The sequence below is a fragment of the Salmo salar genome, chromosome ssa05, assembly GCF_905237065.1.
Source record: "Salmo salar chromosome ssa05, Ssal_v3.1, whole genome shotgun sequence".
Classification (NCBI taxonomy): domain Eukaryota; kingdom Metazoa; phylum Chordata; class Actinopteri; order Salmoniformes; family Salmonidae; genus Salmo; species Salmo salar.
The window spans coordinates 38,255,933-38,276,979 of NC_059446.1; the positions used below are offsets into that span (position 1 = coordinate 38,255,933).

Sequence of the window (21,047 nt, forward strand, 5' to 3'; positions counted from 1 at the left end):
TCATTAAAAAAAACACACACACACAACCAGTCGCCATAGTTTATTTTTACACACACACGTACACTTGCTCCTTCATTTTGCCGTTACTAGTCAGGGGAATATATGGTGATTCATGCAGACACACATATACTCCTGTCACTACCCAGGCACAGGCAGAAAAATACAGATGCATGAATAACAATTAGGTTTTGAAGAGACAGCAGTATCGCTTAGGGTTTCTGTCCTCATAATACACACTCGCACACACACTCACGCATGCACACATAGTCACACACACACACGGAGCGCAGGTGTTTTGATAGAGAAGGGTGTGGTTCCAGCCACGAGAGCTGGGACCATTGCAGGTGTAGCACATCTGATACATATGTGACCAATAAGAATAATTTCATTTGCTATCACAACAACCCATTATCATCTAGCACTGCAGTGCCTCTCCCTCTCTAAAAAAATCTGCACCTTCAGGATTTTTACTAGCAGTTTTTCTGCCTTTCTGGGTGGATCGCATTTCATACCTGCATCCCTGTACTTCCTCTCTCTCCTCTTCTTCTCTCTCTTCCTCCTCGTCCTCCCATCTCCTCCTCCTTCCTTCATTATGTAACCCTGCACTGCGCTCCACTGCGCTTCTGCTCAAGCGGCCGATGGATCGTGGAGCTCCTGGATGATTTAAATCACTGTGAAAACCTTGGTCAGCAGAGAGGGAAAGGGAGACGCAGAGGGAGACGCGGGGAGAGACGCGGGGAGAGACGCGGGGAGAGACGCAGAGAGACGCGGGGAGAGACGGGGAGAGAGACGCGGAGAGAGAGACGGGGGGAGAGACGCGGGGAGAGACGCGGGGAGAGACGCGGGGAGAGACGCGGGGAGAGACGCGGAGAGAGACGGGGAGAGACGGGGAGAGACGCGGGGAGAGACGGAGAGAGAGACGGAGAGAGACGGGGGAGAGACGGGGAGAGACGGGGGAGAGACGGGGGAGAGACGGAGAGAGACGGGGAGAGACGGAGAGAGACGGAGAGAGAGACGGGGAGAGACGGGGAGAGACGGACGGACGGGGGAGAGACGGACGGACGGGGAGAGACGGACGGACGGGGAGAGACAGACAGGGGGAGAGACAGACGGGGGGAGAGACAGACGGGGGGAGAGACAGACGGGGAGAGAGACAGACGGGGGAGAGACAGACGGGGGGAGAGACAGACGGGGGGAGAGACAGACGGGGGGAGAGACAGACGGGGGGAGAGACAGACGGGGGGAGAGACAGACGGGGGGAGAGACAGACGGGGGGAGACACAGACGGGGAGAGAGAGTAAGGCTTCGTTAGAGGAGTGTATTGCTTTGTATATTTGTTTCTGAGAGAAAGATAATCCACATTTATGTATAAGTTATGAAATACTTGGAGTGTGGCTTACTTGGCTATGATTCTGATCTTTGGTAAAAACAGAGAGGAAGAGGAAGAGACTGAGAAATGTAGAAACACAACAGAGAGCGATACACATATACAGAGAGGGTGTTATGCTGTGGTCATCCCAGTGTAAAATGAATCCTTCACATCACTAATGTGCCTCTTAATGATCAGTGATTGACAAGCTGTTTAATTTCCAATCATAATAACGTTGCCATAACAGTGATGGGCATAATTAACGCTCTATCAATCACTGGAAGGGACGGGTGTTTGCTGGACCAGGTTTCACGCTAGATTAGACGAAAGGTCAGAAGAAATGAGAGACTTCGAGCGGGAGGAAGGGTGAGTAAGGGAGGCAAGTAAGAGAGGGAGAGATTTTTCCAATGCAACAGCCATAGACAAATCAGACAGTGCTACGCCCCCTCCTGTACTCCCTGTTCACCAATGACTGCCTGAGTCTCCAACTCAGTCATCAAGTTTGCTGACAACACAACAGTGGTAGGCCTGATTGCCAACAACGACGATATAGCCTACATGGAGGAGGTGAGAGCCCTGGTGGAGTGGTGCCAGGAAAATAACCTCTCTCTCTCGACATCAACATAACGATCGGCTAATTGTGGACTTCAGGAGACAGCAGAGGGAGCACCCCCCCATCCACATTGGCGGGGCCACAGTGGAGAGGGTCAAAAGCTTCAAGTTCCTCGGCGTGCACATCACTGACAACCTAAAATGGTCCACCCACACAGACAGCGTTGTGAAGAAGGTGGAAATGCTTGGCCACTAAGACCCTCACAAACTTCTGCAGATGCACCATTGAGAGCATCCTGTCGGGTAGTAGCACCGCCTGGTACGGCAATTGCACCGTCCGCAACCACAGGGCTCTCCAGAGGGTGGAGCGGTCAGGCCAACGCATCACCGGGTGGCACACTGCCTGCCCTCCTGGACATCTACAGCACTCGGTTTAACAGCAAGGCCAAGAAGATCATTAAGGACCTCAGCCACCCGAACCACGGGACTATTGACCCGCTACCATCTAGAACAAGGGTGGGCAACTCCAGTCCTTGAGGGCCTGATTGGTGTCACAGTTTTGCCCCAGCTAACACACCTGACTCCAATAATCACCTAATCATGATCGTCAGTTTAGAATGCAATTTGATTAATCAGCTGTGCTTGCTAGGAACGGAGAAAAAGTATACACCAATCAGCCCTGGAGGACTGGAGTTGCCCACCCCCTGATCTAGAAGGAGGAGACAGTACAGGTGCATCCATGCTGGGACCAAGAGACTGGTAAACATATTCTATCTCCAGGCTATCAGACTGTTAAACAGTCACCACTAGCCTGCCTCCGCCCAGTACCCTGCCCTGAACCTTAGTTAGTGCTCTAGCCGGCTACCTCAAGGCTCTACCCTGCACCTTAGAGACTGCTGCCCGATGTACATAGTCATTGAACACTGGTCACCTTTAATAATGTGTACATACTGTTTTACCCACTTCATATGTCTATACTGCATTCTAGTCAAGGCTCGTCCTATATAACTACTGCTGTACACACCATATTTTTTCATATACTGTCCATACTGTCTTTCACCATTTATATGTATATGGTATTACTGCACTGTTGGAGCTAGAAACACAAGCGTTTCGCTGCACCTGCGATAACATCTGCAGATCTGTGTACGTGACCAATAAACTGTTTGGGGGGATTTGATTTAGAGGTTGTGGTTGTATGTGGATCTGTGCTGGGCGAGGCATGTGCCTTTGTTGCCATCCTGATAGGAGAGAGAGAGGAAGAGAGGGAGTGAAGAGGGGGGAGAAGGGAGAGTGGGATGGGTAGAGGAAACGAAGGGGGAGTAGAGGAAGGTCAAAGATGGAGGGAGAGATGCTGGGAGGGAGGGGAAAAAGATGATTGGAGCTCAGACAGGTTTTCTGTTCCTGTTTGATTGCCATGGCTAAATCAAAACAAAGAGGAGGAAAAGTGGAGGTTTTCCCCCCATATTGAGTCTTGAGGGCAGAAAGCAGTATGCATCGAAATATATAGACAAGGAAGCATTAACCTTTCTTGGGTATGTGGGACGTGACCGTCCCACCCGCGGTACACACTATCAACAGCCAGTGAAATAGCAGGGCGGTAAATTCAAAACAACAAAAATCTCATAATTCAAATTTCACAAACACACAAGTATTATACACCATTTTAAAGATAAGATCCTCCTTAATCCAACCATAGTGTCCGATTTCAAAAAGGCTTTACGGCGAAAGCATAACATTAGATTATGTTAGGACAGCGCCTAAACAAGAAAAACCACACAGCCATTTTCCAAGCAAGGAGAGGCGTCACAAAAACCAGAAATACAGCTAAAATGAATCACTAACCTTTGATGATCTTCATCAGATGACAATCCCAGGACTCAATGTTACAAAATACATGTATGTTTTGTTCGATAAAGTTCATATTTATATCCATAAACCCCATTTTACATTGGCGCGTGATGTTCAGAAAATGTATTCCCACCAAAACTGCCGGTGAATGAGCACATCAATTTACAAAAATACTCATCATAAACGTTGATAAAATTTACAACAGCTATTAAAAGAAGTATAGATACACTTCTCCTTAATGCAACAGCTGTGTCAGATTTTAAAATAGCTTTACAGCGAAAGCACATTTTTCAATTTTCTGAGTACAGAGCTCACCCATCAAAGCAAGCTATACAGTTACCCGCCAAGTTCTGGAGTCAACTAAACTCAGAATTAGTATTATAAATCTTCCCTTTGCTGATCTTCGTCGGAATGCACTCCCAGGACTCCCACTTCCACAAGAAATGTTCATTTTTTTCAAAAAACTCCATATTTATGTCCAAATACCTCCGTTTTGTTTGCGCGTTCAGATCACTAATCCAAAGGCATAACGCGTGAGCGCAAAACCAGAGACGAAAAGTCAAATAGTTCCATTACCGTTCGTAGAAACATGTCAAATGATGTTTACAATCGATCCTTAGGGTCTTTTTAACCTGTTAGGGCTAGGGGGCAGCATTTGCACGTCTGGATAAAAAAAATGTACCCGATTTAATCTGGTTACTAATCCTACCCAGTAACTAGAATATGCATATACTTATTATATATGGATAGAAAACACTCTAAAGTTTCTAAAACTGTTTGAATGGTGTCTGTGAGTATAACAGAACTCATTTGGCAGGCAAAACCCTGAGACATTTTCTGACAGGAAGTGGATACCTGATGTGTTGTATTGACTTTAAACCTATCCCATTGAAAAACACAGGGGCTGAGGAATATTTTGGCACTTCCTATTGCTTCCACTAGATGTCACCAGCCTTTACAAAGTGTTTTGAGTCTTCTGGAGGGAGATCTGACCGAACAAGAGCCATGGAACGATGATGTCCCATTAGACACCTGGCGCGCGAGTTCATGTTGGGTACCCTCGTTCCAATACGTTATAAAAGAGTATGCATTCGTCCACCTTGAATATTATTCATGTTCTGGTTAAAAAAGGCCCTAATGATTTATGCTATACAACGTTTGACATGTTTGAACGAACGTAAATATATTTTTTCCCCTCGTTCATGACGAGAAGTCCGGCTGGCTTAGATCATGTGCTAACAAGATGGAGATTTTTGGACATAAATGATGAGCTTTTTTGAACAAAACTACATTCGTTATGGACCTGTGATACCTGGAAGTGACATCTGATGAAGAGAATCAAAGGTAATGGATTATTTACATAGTATTTTCGATTTTAGATCTCCCCAACATGACGTCTAGTCTGTATCGCAACGCGTATTTTTCTGGGCGCAGTGCTCAGATTATTGCAAAGTGTGATTTCCCAGTAAGGTTATTTTTAAATCTGGCAAGTTGATTGCGTTCAAGAGATGTAAATCTATAATTCTTTAAATGACAATATAATATTTTACCAATGTTTTCTAATTTTAATTATTTAATTTGTGACGCTGACTTGACTGCCGGTTATTGGAGGGAAACGATTTCCTCAACATCAATGCCATAGTAAAACGCTGTTTTTGGATATAAATATGAACTTGATAGAACTAAAAATGCATGCATTGTCTAACATAATGTCCTAGGAGTGTCATCTGATGGAGATTGTAAAAGGTTAGTGCATCATTTTAGCTGGTTTTATGGTTTTGGTGACCCTGTCTTTGACTTGACAAAACATTACACACAACTCTTGTAAATGTACTGTCCTAACATACTCTAAATTTATGCTTTCGCCGTAAAACCTTTTTGAAATCGTAAAACGTGGTTAGATTAAGGAGATGTTTATCTTTCAAAGGGTGTAAAATAGTTGTATGTTTGAAAAATTAGAATTTTGACATTTATTTGGATTCAAATTTGCCGCTCTTGAAATGCACCTGCTGTTGATGGAGTGCACCACGGGTGGCACGCTAGCGTCCCACCTAGCCCATAGAGGTTAACCTGTTGGGGCTACAGGTTAGCAATGAACCCCGAGTCGGGATTGCTAACAAGGCTGGAAATTCAAAACATCAAAAATCTAATAATTTCAATTTCTCAAACAATCAACTATTTTACACAATTTAAATGATAAACATCTCCTTAATCTAACCACATTGTTCGATTTTCAAAGAGGCTTTACGGCAAAAGCATAAAGTTAGATTATGTTAGGACAGTACATAGCCACAAAAGTACAAACATCCATTTTCAATTCAAGGTCAGGCGTCACCAAAAGCAGAAACCAGCTTGAATTATGCACTAACTTTTGTCAATCTCCATCAGATGACACTCCTAGGACATTATGTTATACAATACATGCATTTTTTGTTCCATCAAGTTCATATTTATATCCAAAAACAGCATTTTACAGTAGCGTGAAATTCAGATTTTTTCTTCTCAGAAATGCTTCTGGTGAACATAACAAAATTACTATTCGAAAACATTGGTAAATTATAATATTGTCATTCAAAGAATAATATATTATCATCTCGTAATTGCTACCGAATGGCCAGATCTCAAAATAACTTTACTGGGAAATCACATTTTGCAATAAACGGGGTGCTATGCTAAGAACAACAGGCTATGCTATACAGTTAGCATCATCTAAAATCGATAATAACATTGTAAATACCCCCTTACCTTTGATTATCTCCATCAGAAGGCAGGATCCCAGGTCCGGAAGGCATTCCAGGTCCGGAACAAATGTGGTTTCTTTTGACAAAGTTCATAATTTATGTCCAAATAACACCAAGTACTTAGCGTTCATTATGCTCCCACAAAACGTGGTTGGGGGGCTGGTAAAATCACGCCGAAAAGCTAAAAAAACCTAGTAAATAATCTATTTATGTTCGTTCAAACATGTCAAATGTTGTTTAGCATTAATCTTTTGGTCCATTTTTAACGTTAAACATCAGTAATATTTTCACACAACCTATCCTATGTCTAGATAAAAAATGATGACAAACTCACGTTTCTCAGATTTATGCGCAGGCGCAAAAAAATGAAGTGATGACATGTCAACTTCCTTGGATTCTAATTTGCTCTCTGTTTATCATAGACGCTTCAAACAACTTTATAAAGATCGTTGACATCTAGTGGAAGCCGTAGGTGTTGCGAAATGAATCCTTTCTCACTATGGTATCTATAAAACAATGACACTAAATAGTACAGTCACAAAATTCACATTTTTTTTAAATCTATTTTTCACAGGTTTTTGCCTGCAATATGAGTTTTGTTATACTTACAGACACCATTCAAACTGTTTTAGAAAATTCAGAGTGTTTTCTATCCGAATGTGTTAATAATATGCATATCCTAGCTTCTGAGTTGGTGTAGGAGGCAGTTAAAAATGGGCACATATTTTTTTCAAAATGTCTCAATACTGCCCCCGAGCCCCAACAGGTTTTAACATAAAACTTAGATAATATTCCAACCGGACAATAGCGTATTCTCATTACAGAGGAAAAAGAAGGAAGGGCTCGCTTGCGTGCCCTCGCAGTAAACAACTCACTGGTCCCAGGCAGTCCACTGATTGACTGAGCTCTATTCTCTGCCCAGTAACAGTAGACGCATGAAACAAGTTTCTAAAGACTGTTGACAGCCAATGGAAGCCTTAGGAAGTGCAAAATGACCCCACAGACACTGTAGTTTCGATAGGGATTAGATAGAAAAACTACAAGTCACTTCCTGGTTGGATTTTTTTTCTCAGGTTTTTGCCTGCCATGTGAGTTCTGTTATACTCACAGACATCATTCAAACAGTTTTATAAACTTCAGAGTGTTTTCTATCCAAATAAACTAATATGCATATCCTACCTTCTGGGCCCGAGAAGCAGGCAGTTTAATTTGGACACGTTATTCATCTGAATTTCTGAATACTGCCCCCTACCTTAGAGAAGTTAATGGATTCAGAAAGTGGAAGAACTGGTGGGATGGATTCATTCTGACCATGATTTTGACATGCAGTCAGACCCAGTCAGAGCCGGTCCTGACCTCCCTGGGGCCCTAAGCAAAATTCTGCTAAGGGGCCCTCCTACCTGACCCGTGAGCCATGTAAACCATTTGCCATTGACACACAGTCACACCTGACACCCAGTGCTCCCACTACAATCCTCCCTCCTTTAAAACAGTTTGCTCCATCTGTCTGTCTAAGAATAAGTAGACCTATACAGAACAGAATGAGGTATAAACAGACAATATTGATTGAATATAATATTTTCTACAGAATCTTAACATAAGTGAAAATTAACATTAACATAAGTAAGAAATTGTAGAAAATATAAAATGTAGAAAATAATCAAATACAACGCTGAGCTTTGGCTCTGCTGCCTGGTAATTAGTCCAGTCCTCACAATATTATACAATTAGCTTTGGCTATACAATGTAAACGTAAGCCTATAGGCTATGGCTGCAGCTATATGTCTCAAAATAGTAAAATAAAACCTCTACAGCCGGGGCATTTTCAGCATCAGTATGGGCACCTGTCTATCTGGACTGTCTGGAAGAAATTGAGAAAGTATGTCACATAGTTAGTTAAGCAGTCATTTACACAAATGCACTTCTGCCATACAATCTTAAATGTGACTAAGTGCGTAAACATTTGAATGTTTGAATTAAAATCTTACTATCAAAATATTCCTCTTCCGCACTTTCTTGAGGCAAAATCATCAATGATGTCATCATAGGACATGCATTTCCCCACGTCATGATTTATGCTCGTGATGGCCAGACCACTCAAACGTTCCTGTGACATGGAAGACCTCAAATAGCTTTTGATGAGCTTTCATTTTGAAAAGCTCCTCTCTGCCAATGCTGCTGTTACTAGTAGGGTGACTGCAATTCTTAGGGCTATCCAAAAGGTTAGGATATAGAGTTCCTCCAGGTTATTCTCACAGAGAAAGGAAAGCAGATCAAAGGCAGTCATCTTATCTGATGGCAGATCAGGTAAATTCTGAATCTCGAGTGCCAGATCCATTCCACTGGGGTCACAGTCATCTCTGAAGGTTAGTGTTTTTAACTTCCATGCAGGGAGCCTTTAAAGATCCACTGGACATCTGAGAGGCAGTACTGAAGTTCAGCAGCACTCCATATTTGGTTTTCAACTGGTTGAGTGTTTCAAATCTCTCATCCGTGGATGTCACAGCGGAGTCGACCACAATGCTGAAGTAGTTCACTTCAAGGTTTTTCTGTGCATCAGACACTGGTTCATCGGGAGCCTTATAGCTGAAATACCTCTTGCTGTTTCTCAGTCTCCTCTCTTTCAGAACAGCCTCCACATTCATTTCTTCACAAATGCTTTTGGCTGTTGTCTGGGCCTCAGAGACTCCAGTTTCCCGGTATGTAGTGAGGGAGGCCTTTGCATTTGAGATGAAATTCTCTGAGATATCCAACTGCATTGAGGGGGATTGGAGGAGCTTGTTCACCTTGTTTGCCATTGTCAGTATCTCACACCATGCGACACAGCAAATCAAGAAGCAGTGGGACCAAACTTCCTCTGCAATGCTTGTGCCTCCACTTTGGCCACAGGATCATTGATCGCCTGTCTGGCTTCCAGTAATCCATCCCGAACCTCGGAAGCCTGATACCTGATTGCATGAACACTTTGGAGCCTACTCTCCCATCTTGTGTCACTCCATGACTTCACAGTTATGATCACGTGTTTCTTCAAAAACATCCATCTTTGTGTGCCAGCTGAAAAGAAGGTGAAGAGCTTTTGCACAAGCCCAAAAAAACCCAACTGCAGATTTTGAAGATTTGGCAGCATCTTCAATGACAAGGTTTAGAGTGTGTGCTCCGCATGGGACGAGCAGGCTCAGGGATGTTTTGGGGAGCTGTCTGGCTTTACTCCTTGGTGCTTGCCCTTCATGTTGGCCCCATTATCATAAGCTTGCCCTCTGCAATCTTCAAATGGAATCTTCAGCTCGTTCCGCTTATCTAAGATGACAGTGGTGGACATATTCAAGCCTGTTGTAACCTCAACATTCACAAAGCCGAGGAAGTGCTCCTTGATCTCTGGCTTTCCCTTTAAAGCCAAGCTTCTCAGAATAATGGGCATTGGCTCCTGGTGACTAATGTCAGGTGTACAGTCCACGATAATGGAGAAGTACGTTGAGTCTCTTACTTGAGTCACTATTGCTGGCAGAATCTTGTCACTCACAATCTGTATCAGCTCATTCTGTGTGCGCTTCCCAAGGTAATGAGCATGTGTCTCCATCTTTCATTTTGCTGAGATGGTTTTCCGTAACGGGGTCAAATCTTTCCAGTGATGCAACCTCTTTTAGGAAGTTTCCATGATCTGGTCGGAAGAGTTTGTCTGATGAAGCCCTGAATGCTAGGTTTATTTCAGCCAGAGACTGGGTGATACTTATGAAACGTGTAAGGACATCCCACCATCTCTTTCTTTCAGCCTCCAAAATTGTCATTTGTATCTGGTCAAGAGTCTGTCCCCGACTTAGGCACAGATCAAGTTCTCTCTACTTAATCATATTGTTTGTGTGTTCAGGACTACCCTCATGGTGTTTCAGAATGGCGTTGATATTTGACCAGTCATTCACGCCTTCCTTTATTATTTTGTAGTCTTTTGTAGAAAAGAGCTTACAGCAAAAACAATACACAGCGTTGTTTTTGATTGAGTATGAAAGCCAGCTCAGAAAAATCCAGTCCTGGTTTGAATGGACCTCTGCACACCAACTCAGTCCTGATAAAGTCTGTTAAGACTGGGGGCCAATCTGCTGGGTCGTTTGGTGGAGCAGCAACTGTTCTGTTAGGGTCTGAGCTGCTTGTATCTGATGCTGGCTGTACACCTCTGGCTGTGCTAGTACTGGCTGAGGCTGTCTGTACTTCACCTGGATCTGTGTTAGTACTTTCTGAAGATGGCTGTATTGGATCTGTGTTAGTACTTTCTGAAGATGGATGTATTGGATCTGTGTTAATATTTGCTGAAGCCAGCTGTACTGGGTCTGTGTTTAGTACTGGCTGCGGCTGGATGTGGATCAACCGAGTCTGTGCTTGTACTGGCTGATGATCCACCATCTCCTTTACTGACAAACATAAGCATAGCACCTGTAAATTATAGATAACAATACTATTATTAATTTTATCAGCTGCACCAGGCCCATTCAAACTGGCTCCCCGAGATTTCCTTTTAATACATTTTCAAATCTAAAATACTATTTATACTATGGCTTGGCTGAATAATTGATGGTTATTATTTACTGATAGATGTGCATCCATATTGCCCAGTAGGCCCAGCTAATCAACACTTTAAATTCAATATATAAATCAATAATCACTGTCAATCCATTGCTTTCCATCTTGCATTAGTCCAGAGTTGTAACTAAACCTTGACTGAGAGACTAGATAACCATTGTCTTGTTTTAAAATTGTATGTCTATGAGGAGTGCCATCACGCCCATATATTGTCTGGACTGGTCCCCACAGAGGTTGCTGCTAGAAAGCGCGAGTTTCATTTCGTGCACGCGCAACGCGGTTTATCTTTTACGGGCTGCAGTTTATAAACACCGTTGCCCGTTGGTGTTTATCAAACGTAATGAATAGTTGTATTTCACTCTCACTTTTGTCAGGCACAAAGTCACAGAACACAGCCCTGGAAGTGGCTGGCAAGCAAGCAAGACACAGACAGACCAAGAGATGCACTGCCCAGCTAGGTTAGCAAGACAGACAGACTAGAGAGAGAGAGATGCACTGCAAACTAGCACATCAACTTAACGTTACTGTTATTTGCTGACATCAAACTTGGAGGGGAGAACACAAGTTTACCTGATTGCTGTTCCCGCAATTCACTCTCATGGTGTTTATTTTCTCTCTTTTTCGTGACCAGAAGGATAGTTCCGCTTCATCCTCTCATCCAAGTAGTAAACATTGACACCCGCTTTGACACGAGGGGATGGCGGGGCCCTTGTGTAATTTGCGGGGCCCTACGCAACTTGCGTAGTGAGCGTATAGGGCTGCCCGGCTCTGGACCCAGTCATGGGGCTTTTGACTCGGTCATGATATGTCAGAGACAATCAAAAGGCTTTGCTACCCAGCTGTAATGTTTTTGACCCTGTGTAATGCTGCTTCTCTCCTCTGCCCGGCCCTATCAGGTCCTGCTGCATCTGTCTGCTCTCCATCACAGTGACTCAGGGCCGGCTGTGGGCATAAGCATATACAGTATACAGTGCCTTGCAAAACTATTCAGCCCTCTTGGATTTATTCACATTTTTGTGTGTTAAAAAGTGGGTTTATTTGTAAAAAATAAATAAATTGCAATCTATACAAAATACTCTGTCATGTCAAAGTGGAAGGAAACAGATTAATTCAAATGACATTTCTTAAATAGAGTGGTTGCATAAGTACTCAGCCCCTATGTTTAGGAAAGCCTAAATTAGTTCAGTGATAAAATTTGACTTAACAAATCATATAAGTTACATGGACTCACTCTGTGTGAAATATTAGTGGTTGACATGATTTTTGAAGGACTAACCGTTCCTCTGTCCTCCCATACATACAACATCTGTAAGACCCCTCAGTCAAGTAGTGCATTTCAAGCACACGTTCAACTACAAAGACCAGAGAGCTTTTCCAACGCCTCATAAAGAAGGGCAGTGTTTGGTAGATGGGTAACAATAACAAATCAGACAATGAATATCTCTTTAATCATGGTCAAGTTAATAATTATGTATTAAACCACCCAGACACATCAAACTGGACTGCAGGACAGGAATGAAACTGCTCAGAGATGTTACCATGATGCCATTGGTGATGTTAAAACAGCTACAGAGTTCAATGGCTGTGATGGGAGAAAACTGAGGATAGATCAACAACATTGTGGTAGATCACAATAATGTTGTAAATGACAGCATGAAAAGAAGAATACAAATATACAGAGTACAAATATTCCGAAACATGCATCTTGTATGCAGCAAGGCACTAAAGTAATACTGCAAAAAAACACGGCAAAGGAAAACACTTTTTGTCTTAAATGCAAAGCATTATGTTTGGGGCAAATCCAACAAAACACATCACTAGGTAACTGTCTTCTTATTTTCAAGCATAGCTGTGGATGCATCATGTTATGGGTATGCTTGTTATCGGCAAATACTGTGGAGTTTTTTAGGATAAAAACAAACGGGATGGAGCTAAGTACAGGCAAAATCCTAGAGGAGAACCTGCTTCAGTCTGATTTATACCAGACACTGGGAGAGGACTTCACCTTTCAGTAGGACAACAACCAACAACACAAGGCCAAAACTATACTGGATTTGATTATCGAAAAGACAGTGAATGTTCCTGAGCGGCCAAATTACAGTTCTTACTGAAATCTAGCCACGATCCCCAACATCGTGACAGAGCTTGAAGATTTTTGAAAAGAATAATGGGAAAATATTGTGCAATCCAGTTGTGCAAACTAACCTTTTAGACTTCCCTGAAAGACGTACAGCTGTAATCACTGTCAAAGGAACTGAATACTTATGTAACGACTTTATTTTAGTTATTACTCGTATTATTTTTTATTAATCTATATGTATATATATTATTCTTTTTCACTTTGACATTTACAGAGTATTTTGTGTAGATTGTTCACAAAAAAAAAAGACAATTAAATGAATTGTAATCCCACTTTGTGGAACTCAGTCACGGTCTTCGTTTACTGTTAATAGAATACACAATGTGCAGTTTCGAAATTTGGTTGTGCATCAGCAGTTCTTCTTTTGTCATTCAATGACAGTCACTCAACTGTCACTCACTAAACATTTTTAGATTGGTAAATTAGTCTTGCCAGCTACCAAAACTTTTAGTAATCATGGCCGAATTACCGACCGGACATGAAGGGCACTTGCCCAGGGGCCATGACCTCCAGGGGGTCCCCACTGATTTTTTTTTTAGCCACTGTCACTCAGATATAATTTTAACATGGCATAAGTCATTGCAAAATGTGTGGAACGTGCTGTAAAATTGCACATTTTTCTCTCTGCCCCATGGCAAAACAAATAAACTTGCATAAAATTTGTTATAAACCTGCAACATTTTCTCTACGCTCCATGGCAAAATGTGTAGAATTTCAGGAAATTAACTTTAAAACCAAATCTCGCTTAGGGACGCCAAAGGGCTGGAGCCGGCCCTGCAGTGACTCATCACTCTCTGGGGTCCTATTTGTTTATGACTTTATGTTTGCGTCAGGGGCATGGGTGTCTCTTCATCTGCCTACATTGTTTTAGACAGGAAATTACCCAGGGACAGCATAGCTGAGCAAATGCATTTTAGAGTAAATACCCTAACACTTTCTACGATTGCTGTCTTTCCCTTTCCCCTCTCATTCCTCCTCTCTTTTATCATTTTCCCTTTTAAAGAGCAGAATCGGATCACAATGTTAGCTGGGAGTCAGATAAGGGCATTAACCCAAGATTGATATGAGACAGTGGGAAAGTCTGTGTCAGAGAGAGAGAGAGAGAGAGAGAGAGAGAGAGAGAAAGAGATATTATATCTGTCTCCTACTCCTCTCTTCCTCTTATCCACATCCTCTGTCTGAAAATATAAAATCCTGAACCAACATTTGCATTTGACTCCCCCCCTTTGCTGATAGCTACTTTATTGGGGGAAAGTGTACTTACTAGGCCTGTGATAGGTGGTTGTCTCAGCTAGCTATCTTAAGATGAATGCACTAACTGTAAGTGCTCTGGATAAGAGTGTCTGATAAATGGCTAAAATGTCAAAAAAAGTCAATGTATGTGTGTCCGACTCTATCTCACGGCGCTGATGTCACAATCAGTGGAGGTCAGATAGCACTCCTGGCTTGAATAGGAAGCAAAAAGGAGGACTATGTGACTGCTGGAACTCTGTGTCTGTTTCAATCGGCCAATCTGTGCCCTCTGACAGAGTAGGCAAAATGGCCACTGGTAGTGAGGATATTCCCTATAATCTTACCCCTGCGTCCCAATTCTCTACCTTCTAGCATTGGCTAGAGACAGATGTGGCCATATTCTTACACCACTCATTTCCTTTTAAATCCATGAAGGGAAGTGAATAAGGGCACACTTTAGGGCAGAAAGGTAAAGAATTGGGACATAGCATCTGTATCTATGAGAAGGGGAATAGGACGGCGCCCCATCATCCAGAAAGGCTTGCTGCAGTGTTTGACTCCATAAGAGAGATTAGGAGTGTGTGCAATGCAGGGGACGTCACACTCTCCTGACGCCCAGTCTGGATTTACTCCCAGAATCCATCACTCTGAGCAGCTCCAGCAGAGAGCCCGGGCTAGTACAGAGGGAGTGAGAGGGAGGAGAGAGGCTGGGAGGGAAATAGGGCTGCAAAGAGAGGGGAGGGAGAGAGATGGAGAGGAGAGAGCAAAGTCGGGTAGGGAAAGGAGGCGGAGGAAGGAAGGGAAGGAGAGGAGAAGAGGTGATAGGGGAACGGGAGAGAAAGGGGGGGAATAAAGAGCTTCATAAAAATCTGCATGTTCCGTCGTTTTTTGCGTTTTTTTTAATGGTCACTAATTGCCAGAGAAAATGTTTTTGTTTATGCCCTCTACTTCTTTTTATAGTACTTAGAAATGTTTTGGCCAACAACAACAACAAACTATTTTGGTTCCTTTTGAATTGCGAGAGGAAGCGGGAGAAGAGACGAGTAGTGTGGCGCTATAATAGATCAGTGTTCTGGCTCCGTCTTGCAGTTCTAAGCTCTGCTCGGTTGTTATTGAGGCAGACTACATCTGTGCTGCTATTCTTGTTCCTTGAAGCCATGTAACTTCAAGGAATGCCTCCCCCTGGCCACTTCAATCACTACCTGCTGGATGAGACATGTACTGGCTGATCACAACCGACTTCCTGAACTCTTGCCCTGTACCAAATGATGGGTCTCTTCCCCATGTGGTGCTTCATACAGTTTTTTTTTCTCTCGTTTTCCCCCCCTGTACATGTTTGTGTATTCAGGATGCCTTTAGTCCATCTGTCAAGAAAAAGCTATGTTAATGGTAATTTGAGCTGAAAGTAATAGCAGAGCTTGTCCTCCTAACTCACCAATAGAGGCAGGGTTAGTGAGGACAGGGACTGGGGAGATGGCCTTCCATACCCTGGGTGTTATATGAGGCCAGTCCTCCCTCTTCCAGACACTGTTCCTTCTGCTTGGATGAACTCTGTTTTGTTAAACTCCCCTTTGGAGGGAAGTCGACAAAAAAAAAAATTTGAGAAATAAAAAGTGTTATATGTGAAGGAAGTATCGCAACTAGGTCATAGCTGTGAGGAACGAGGCAAAGTGGTGTGGGGTTTGGTTTGTGTGTGTAATGGGACTGAGTGGTTAGAACAGTCCCCTCGGGATCCCTGGGTTGTCTGGGTGGGGTGGGAGCTGTGTTACATGCACTCCAGCTCATCAACCCACGCACGCCTTTTGAACCCAGAGTCATGGTGAGCAGGCTGTGTGACTGACCGGGCACCTCTGAAATCCCCTTCCCCATCCCCTTTAATGAGGAGTTATTTATGTGAGCGCCCCCTACCCCTTTAATGGTGTTGTTTGTGTGTGTGGAGGAGCGTTCTCTCTCCTTGGGCAGATTGATGGGGTCAGGTTGGGAGGGGAGAGCTGAGAGCTGAGCCAGGTGTCGCTCTACTCTGCTCTGCTGCAGTGCGTCCTGATGTGTGTCGAGAGACTGAGGGAGAGCTGACAGTTTATCGAGGTTGTTTCACGCCGGTCTTTCTCAAAGTACTGAGTACAGACTCTTTAACTAACTGGAGACCACTTAAAATGCTGAGCGTTTGAGATGGTTTAGGTCGCTGTTGTTTCGGCTACACACACACACACACACACACACACACACACACAAGGTAAACACTTCTACTGAACAGACACTATCTCCATTTACCTTTTTTTCTTAGCGCTTCAGTGGCGATCTGTGATGGAAGTTGAAAGGGCAGTCATCTCCCAGAACGAACGCTCAGCGTGTAAACGGCTTGTTGACTTTCCGTTTAAATGCCATGTCTTTATTCCCTGACCTTTCCCCGCCTCTCCCTGTGTGATGGAGCGCTTCATGTCTTGTCCCACAGCGCCGACCGGGGACCCTAGCCGTGGCGAGGGGCGGCAGAATGGACACTTTGATTCTGTGCTGCTTATCGGTGGACCGTTTGAAAGCTTCCATTCCGAGTCGCCACCCCTTCCTTTTGACTGGTGTTATGGCTGTTTCTGTGGATTAGTGACCGATTTAGTGACATCACAATGGGAGTCAGGGTGATCAGAGAACTCCTGTGGGTGACGATTCAGCACGGTGTTGACTGTGTGCTATGGGGCCATCACCAATGGATGCTATGTGGGAAGAGTCTGACAATGCAGAGGTTTCCAAGTCTTTTCAAGAAAGTGTCCAAGACTATGACACCAATGACTACATTGACAGTTGTACCAATGACATTGTTGTTTACAACCATCTTACAACCCCTTCGATATCGGCGATATTGATGACAATGGTTGTGAGAGAGATGATTCCGGCACAACATTAATAACACTTCGTTGTTCTCTGTCTCTGTCTCTAGATGCTGAGGGTGGAGAGGTGTCCCCACCCATGGGAGCCGGAGTGGACAGTAACAGCTGGCACTTCCGTTACGGCGCCGGCGGACCCGGAGGACCCCCCCAGCACCTGAAGCCCGGCGAGGTCCCCCCTGAAGCCTTCATCATCCCTGGATCGCCCGCCATCATCTCTATCCGCCAGCAGGGAGGAGAGGACGACAAGAGCGACTTCATCAGCTTCGGAAAGAAGGAGGAGGCCAAGAAGAAGAAGAAGAAGAAGAAGGAGAAGAAGGATAAGAAGGATAAGGGGAAGGATGACGATGAGTAGAGGAGGAGGAGGAGGAGGAGGAAGAGAAGGAAGGGGAGCTGTTGAAACAGAGGTACCAACCAAAGTCCACCGGGAAACAAAAATACAATTATTTTAGACCACAGGTGAAAAGAGATCCCCAATTCTACTTCATAATCTCTGGCTCAGTAACACAGACAGGCAGACAAAGTCTGCTGCAGTCTGCTCTCTACCCATCCCCTGCGACAAAGATAATAGCCCAAATCTCTCTGGTAAAAATCGGGCTTTACCAAGATTATTGTAGATTACTGTCGCCTCAAAAATCTCTTACTGGGGTAATTGATTAATCATGCCTTGATGAGGGAAAAAAACCAGATTGATAAATGTTCCTCCATGCCCCCTGGTGCCTATACACCTAGAGCCAAACGACACCCTCCCTACTCTTCTCAGCGAGGGGACGAGAGCCACTGTCTCCCCTCGCCCTCTGCTTTTACACCCTCCCTCCCTCCCACGGATACGTTGGCACCTCTGTCTTACCCCTTCCCACCATGTTGTATAATTCACTCTCTTTGAGAGGAAAAGAAAATCCAACAGCAAGAAGAAAACAGCTCTGTGCCAGCCTCGGAAAAAGAGCAGCAACAACGACAACAACAAAAGGAAGTGACCAGAAGAAAAGAAGAAAGTAAACTGAAGACTACGCAACAGAGGACGAGTTAAAAGTTGGCGATTTAGAGCTGGACACTCACACTTGTAAATAGCACGGGAGAGAGTCGCTAAAGCTGAGGCTAAAGGCTAACGTGACACTGCTGCTGCGGCTTCCTATCGCGCTCTCTGTCTGTCGGTGTTCCCTGTGACGGCAAGGAAAACGTGGCTGTCAATGACAAAACACACACACGCTGACGCACACTCGCTGTAACAACCCGGACACTGAGAACACCTGAGAACTGGAGGGAGGTATAACAACAACAAAAATACAGGAGCAGCCAACAAAACGACATTGTGTTTCATACAGAATGCAAGCTGTACAGAACGCAAGCTTTTACCCAGCAGCACAGCAGTCTCCTAAGCAGTACACATGTGTACTGTGGATCTACTCTCTCAGGGTTGGCACAGCAGCATCCCCTGCAGTTACTCCTGATGGGTTCGCTCACTACTCTCTTCTGGGACAACGAGATCCTTCTCTCTCAAAGCAGCCAACAGCTCAATGCAAACAGATAAAACGAGGGATCGAGAGAAGGGAGGACCACTCTTCAGAGTCTCTTGAGAACGAAAGAGAAAAGAGTCCAGTTGAGTTGGCCTGTGATCCAGCTAGCTGATCTGAGCTCAGTTGGAACCTTGTAGAACAGCAGGAGCGTTTCTAGCTAAAAATGATCTCTTCTACTCTCTCCTGCCACTCAGCAAAAGCCTGAGGCTTTCTGCTCTGAATGTTTGGTAGCAACCATCACTTACCTGATATCCAACCTGATCCCCATCCTCCACAGCCCCCCCCCCCACCCTTTCCACTCCCTGCCCCTACCCACACAGATTCTCATCCCCACCCTTATACCAACCACAGACTGCTTCTTCACATGATGATGATGAATTTGTGAAACTTTTTCACTTTCTATTTGTTCTTGGAGAAGACCCACGATTTCCTACTCTGTTTTGTTAGCTTTAACTTATCTGCAGTGCTTCTGCTTGTCCCCCCCCCTTGCCCTCTGCCTTTCTCTTTTTCTGGCCATGGACTCCCCCTCTAACCCCGTGCTCTTTCAGGGTGAACTGGGAAGGCTGAACATTGTGGTGTGCTGGGAACAGCATGGAGTAATGTGGAAGAGGCCTGAAGAACCCAGTCGGGACCTGGGGTCCATCTAACGCCAGATGTCTCCAAGTGCAAAACGGTTGAGTGCTTTTAACTTGTGAATACTACGCTGTTCATTCCTGTTTGTGGTCACTGGCGAGAGGGGACGAGGTGGGATGGGGACAGGGATGGGGTGGATGTCTGGGACATGGTTCTGAGGGCTAGGCCTATCCTCCATGTTCCTGGCCACTCGTATATCTCGAAATTGATTGATTATGATTGGTGAATCAAAACAGTAGGTCATCCATTGGCTTTTATGTACACGATAAATGTAGAGTTAGACTTGCTTTTTATATATATGTGGCCTGTGCATTAATAAATGCAATGTATACGCTAATTATTACATTATTAATGAATAAATAACAGCATCTAAGGATTCCCAACCCACAGCTCTATCCCACCAATCCCCTCTCAGGAGGTTTTGTAAAGGGGCGGAGACATGATTCAGCCCTGCTTCGATTGGTTCCCCGTTCCCCTGCCTGTATGTTATTGCAACCCCCCCCCCCCCCCTCCAAGTTTTGCGGCTCAATATGACGTCACTCCACTAAAGCGGCTGCTGCATGTTCGTCTCCAAGGAAACTCAAACAATATAGAGATACAAAATATATATATAGAAATAGATGGCTATGATTTTATTGTTTCGTATTATTATTTGACTTTATGACTCCCACAGGAGATATGTGTATGTACCGTCTCTGTCATGCATCTTCTACATATTACACCCTCCGCACTCCACAAGACAGTGGTGTTGTACGACGTTTAACTAAACCTTTTCGATATTTGTAAATGCTGTTGTGTGATGCCCTTGAACTCAACTCTGTTCATTTTGTTTTATGGAAATAGGATTTTTTTCGTTTTTGAGAACAAGCAACAAGAACAACAACAACAAAAAACCCGTTTTGTGTCCGGCTTTGACATGATGATCTAACTAACACTGTAATATTGTAACTGAAATATGTATGATCCTGTGATGAGATATCTCTTCCCTTTCACTCCCTTTCAACAGAAAAAAAACCACAAAAAATAACCACAAAAAAAAAAGACAATTCCTATGTAAAAATGGTATATGTAGTGTATGCTTGTGTTTAGTGAGCGTTCACGCTGTCATTCTTTTATCAGCGTATGATGGTGACCAATGGTGACGCTGTCCTGGCCTACTGATCAGTACAGATCTGTTGTAAAACCTTTTTTGTACACCTGCTCATCTACCGTGACGGTGAAGTAGTGACATGTCATTCCTTTCTGTTTTTTTATTTGACCTAAATGGATACAGTGGTAATGTGTTTTGTTAATAAATCACTAAATAAACATTTTCTTTCATAAAATGAGACTGACGTTGTCGCCTTGGAGCTTGCTTGGAAACAGGCATTCACACACACACACACACACACACACACACACACACACACACACACACACACACACACATCTTCTCCCTCTTTGCATGAACAGCACAGTTGCAATCAGTACACTGTAAAAAAATATTGTGCCCCTTTTACTTAAAACATTTTTGGTAACTATTTGCATCAGCCTTTTAAGTAAATCCAAAAAGGAGGATCA

General features: G+C 43.8%; 1 protein-coding gene across 25 annotated transcripts in view; it reads left to right on the plus strand.

Moving 5' to 3' along the window:
- Positions 1–20,817, plus strand: part of LOC106604881 (protocadherin alpha-C2) — a 221,101-nt gene extending 200,284 nt beyond the window's left edge. For 23 of the 25 annotated variants that reach the window (XM_045718168.1, XM_045718164.1, XM_045718169.1 and 20 more), the window contains one exon: positions 17,391–20,817. In XM_045718168.1, coding sequence (XP_045574124.1) covers positions 17,391–17,692 — 302 coding nt within the window. In that variant the 3' untranslated portion in view covers positions 17,693–20,817. The remainder of the gene's footprint in view (positions 1–17,390) is intronic. The other 2 variants (XM_045718182.1, XM_014200002.2) reach the window with 1 other exon arrangement.
- The last annotated feature ends 230 nt before the right edge of the window (positions 20,818–21,047 follow it).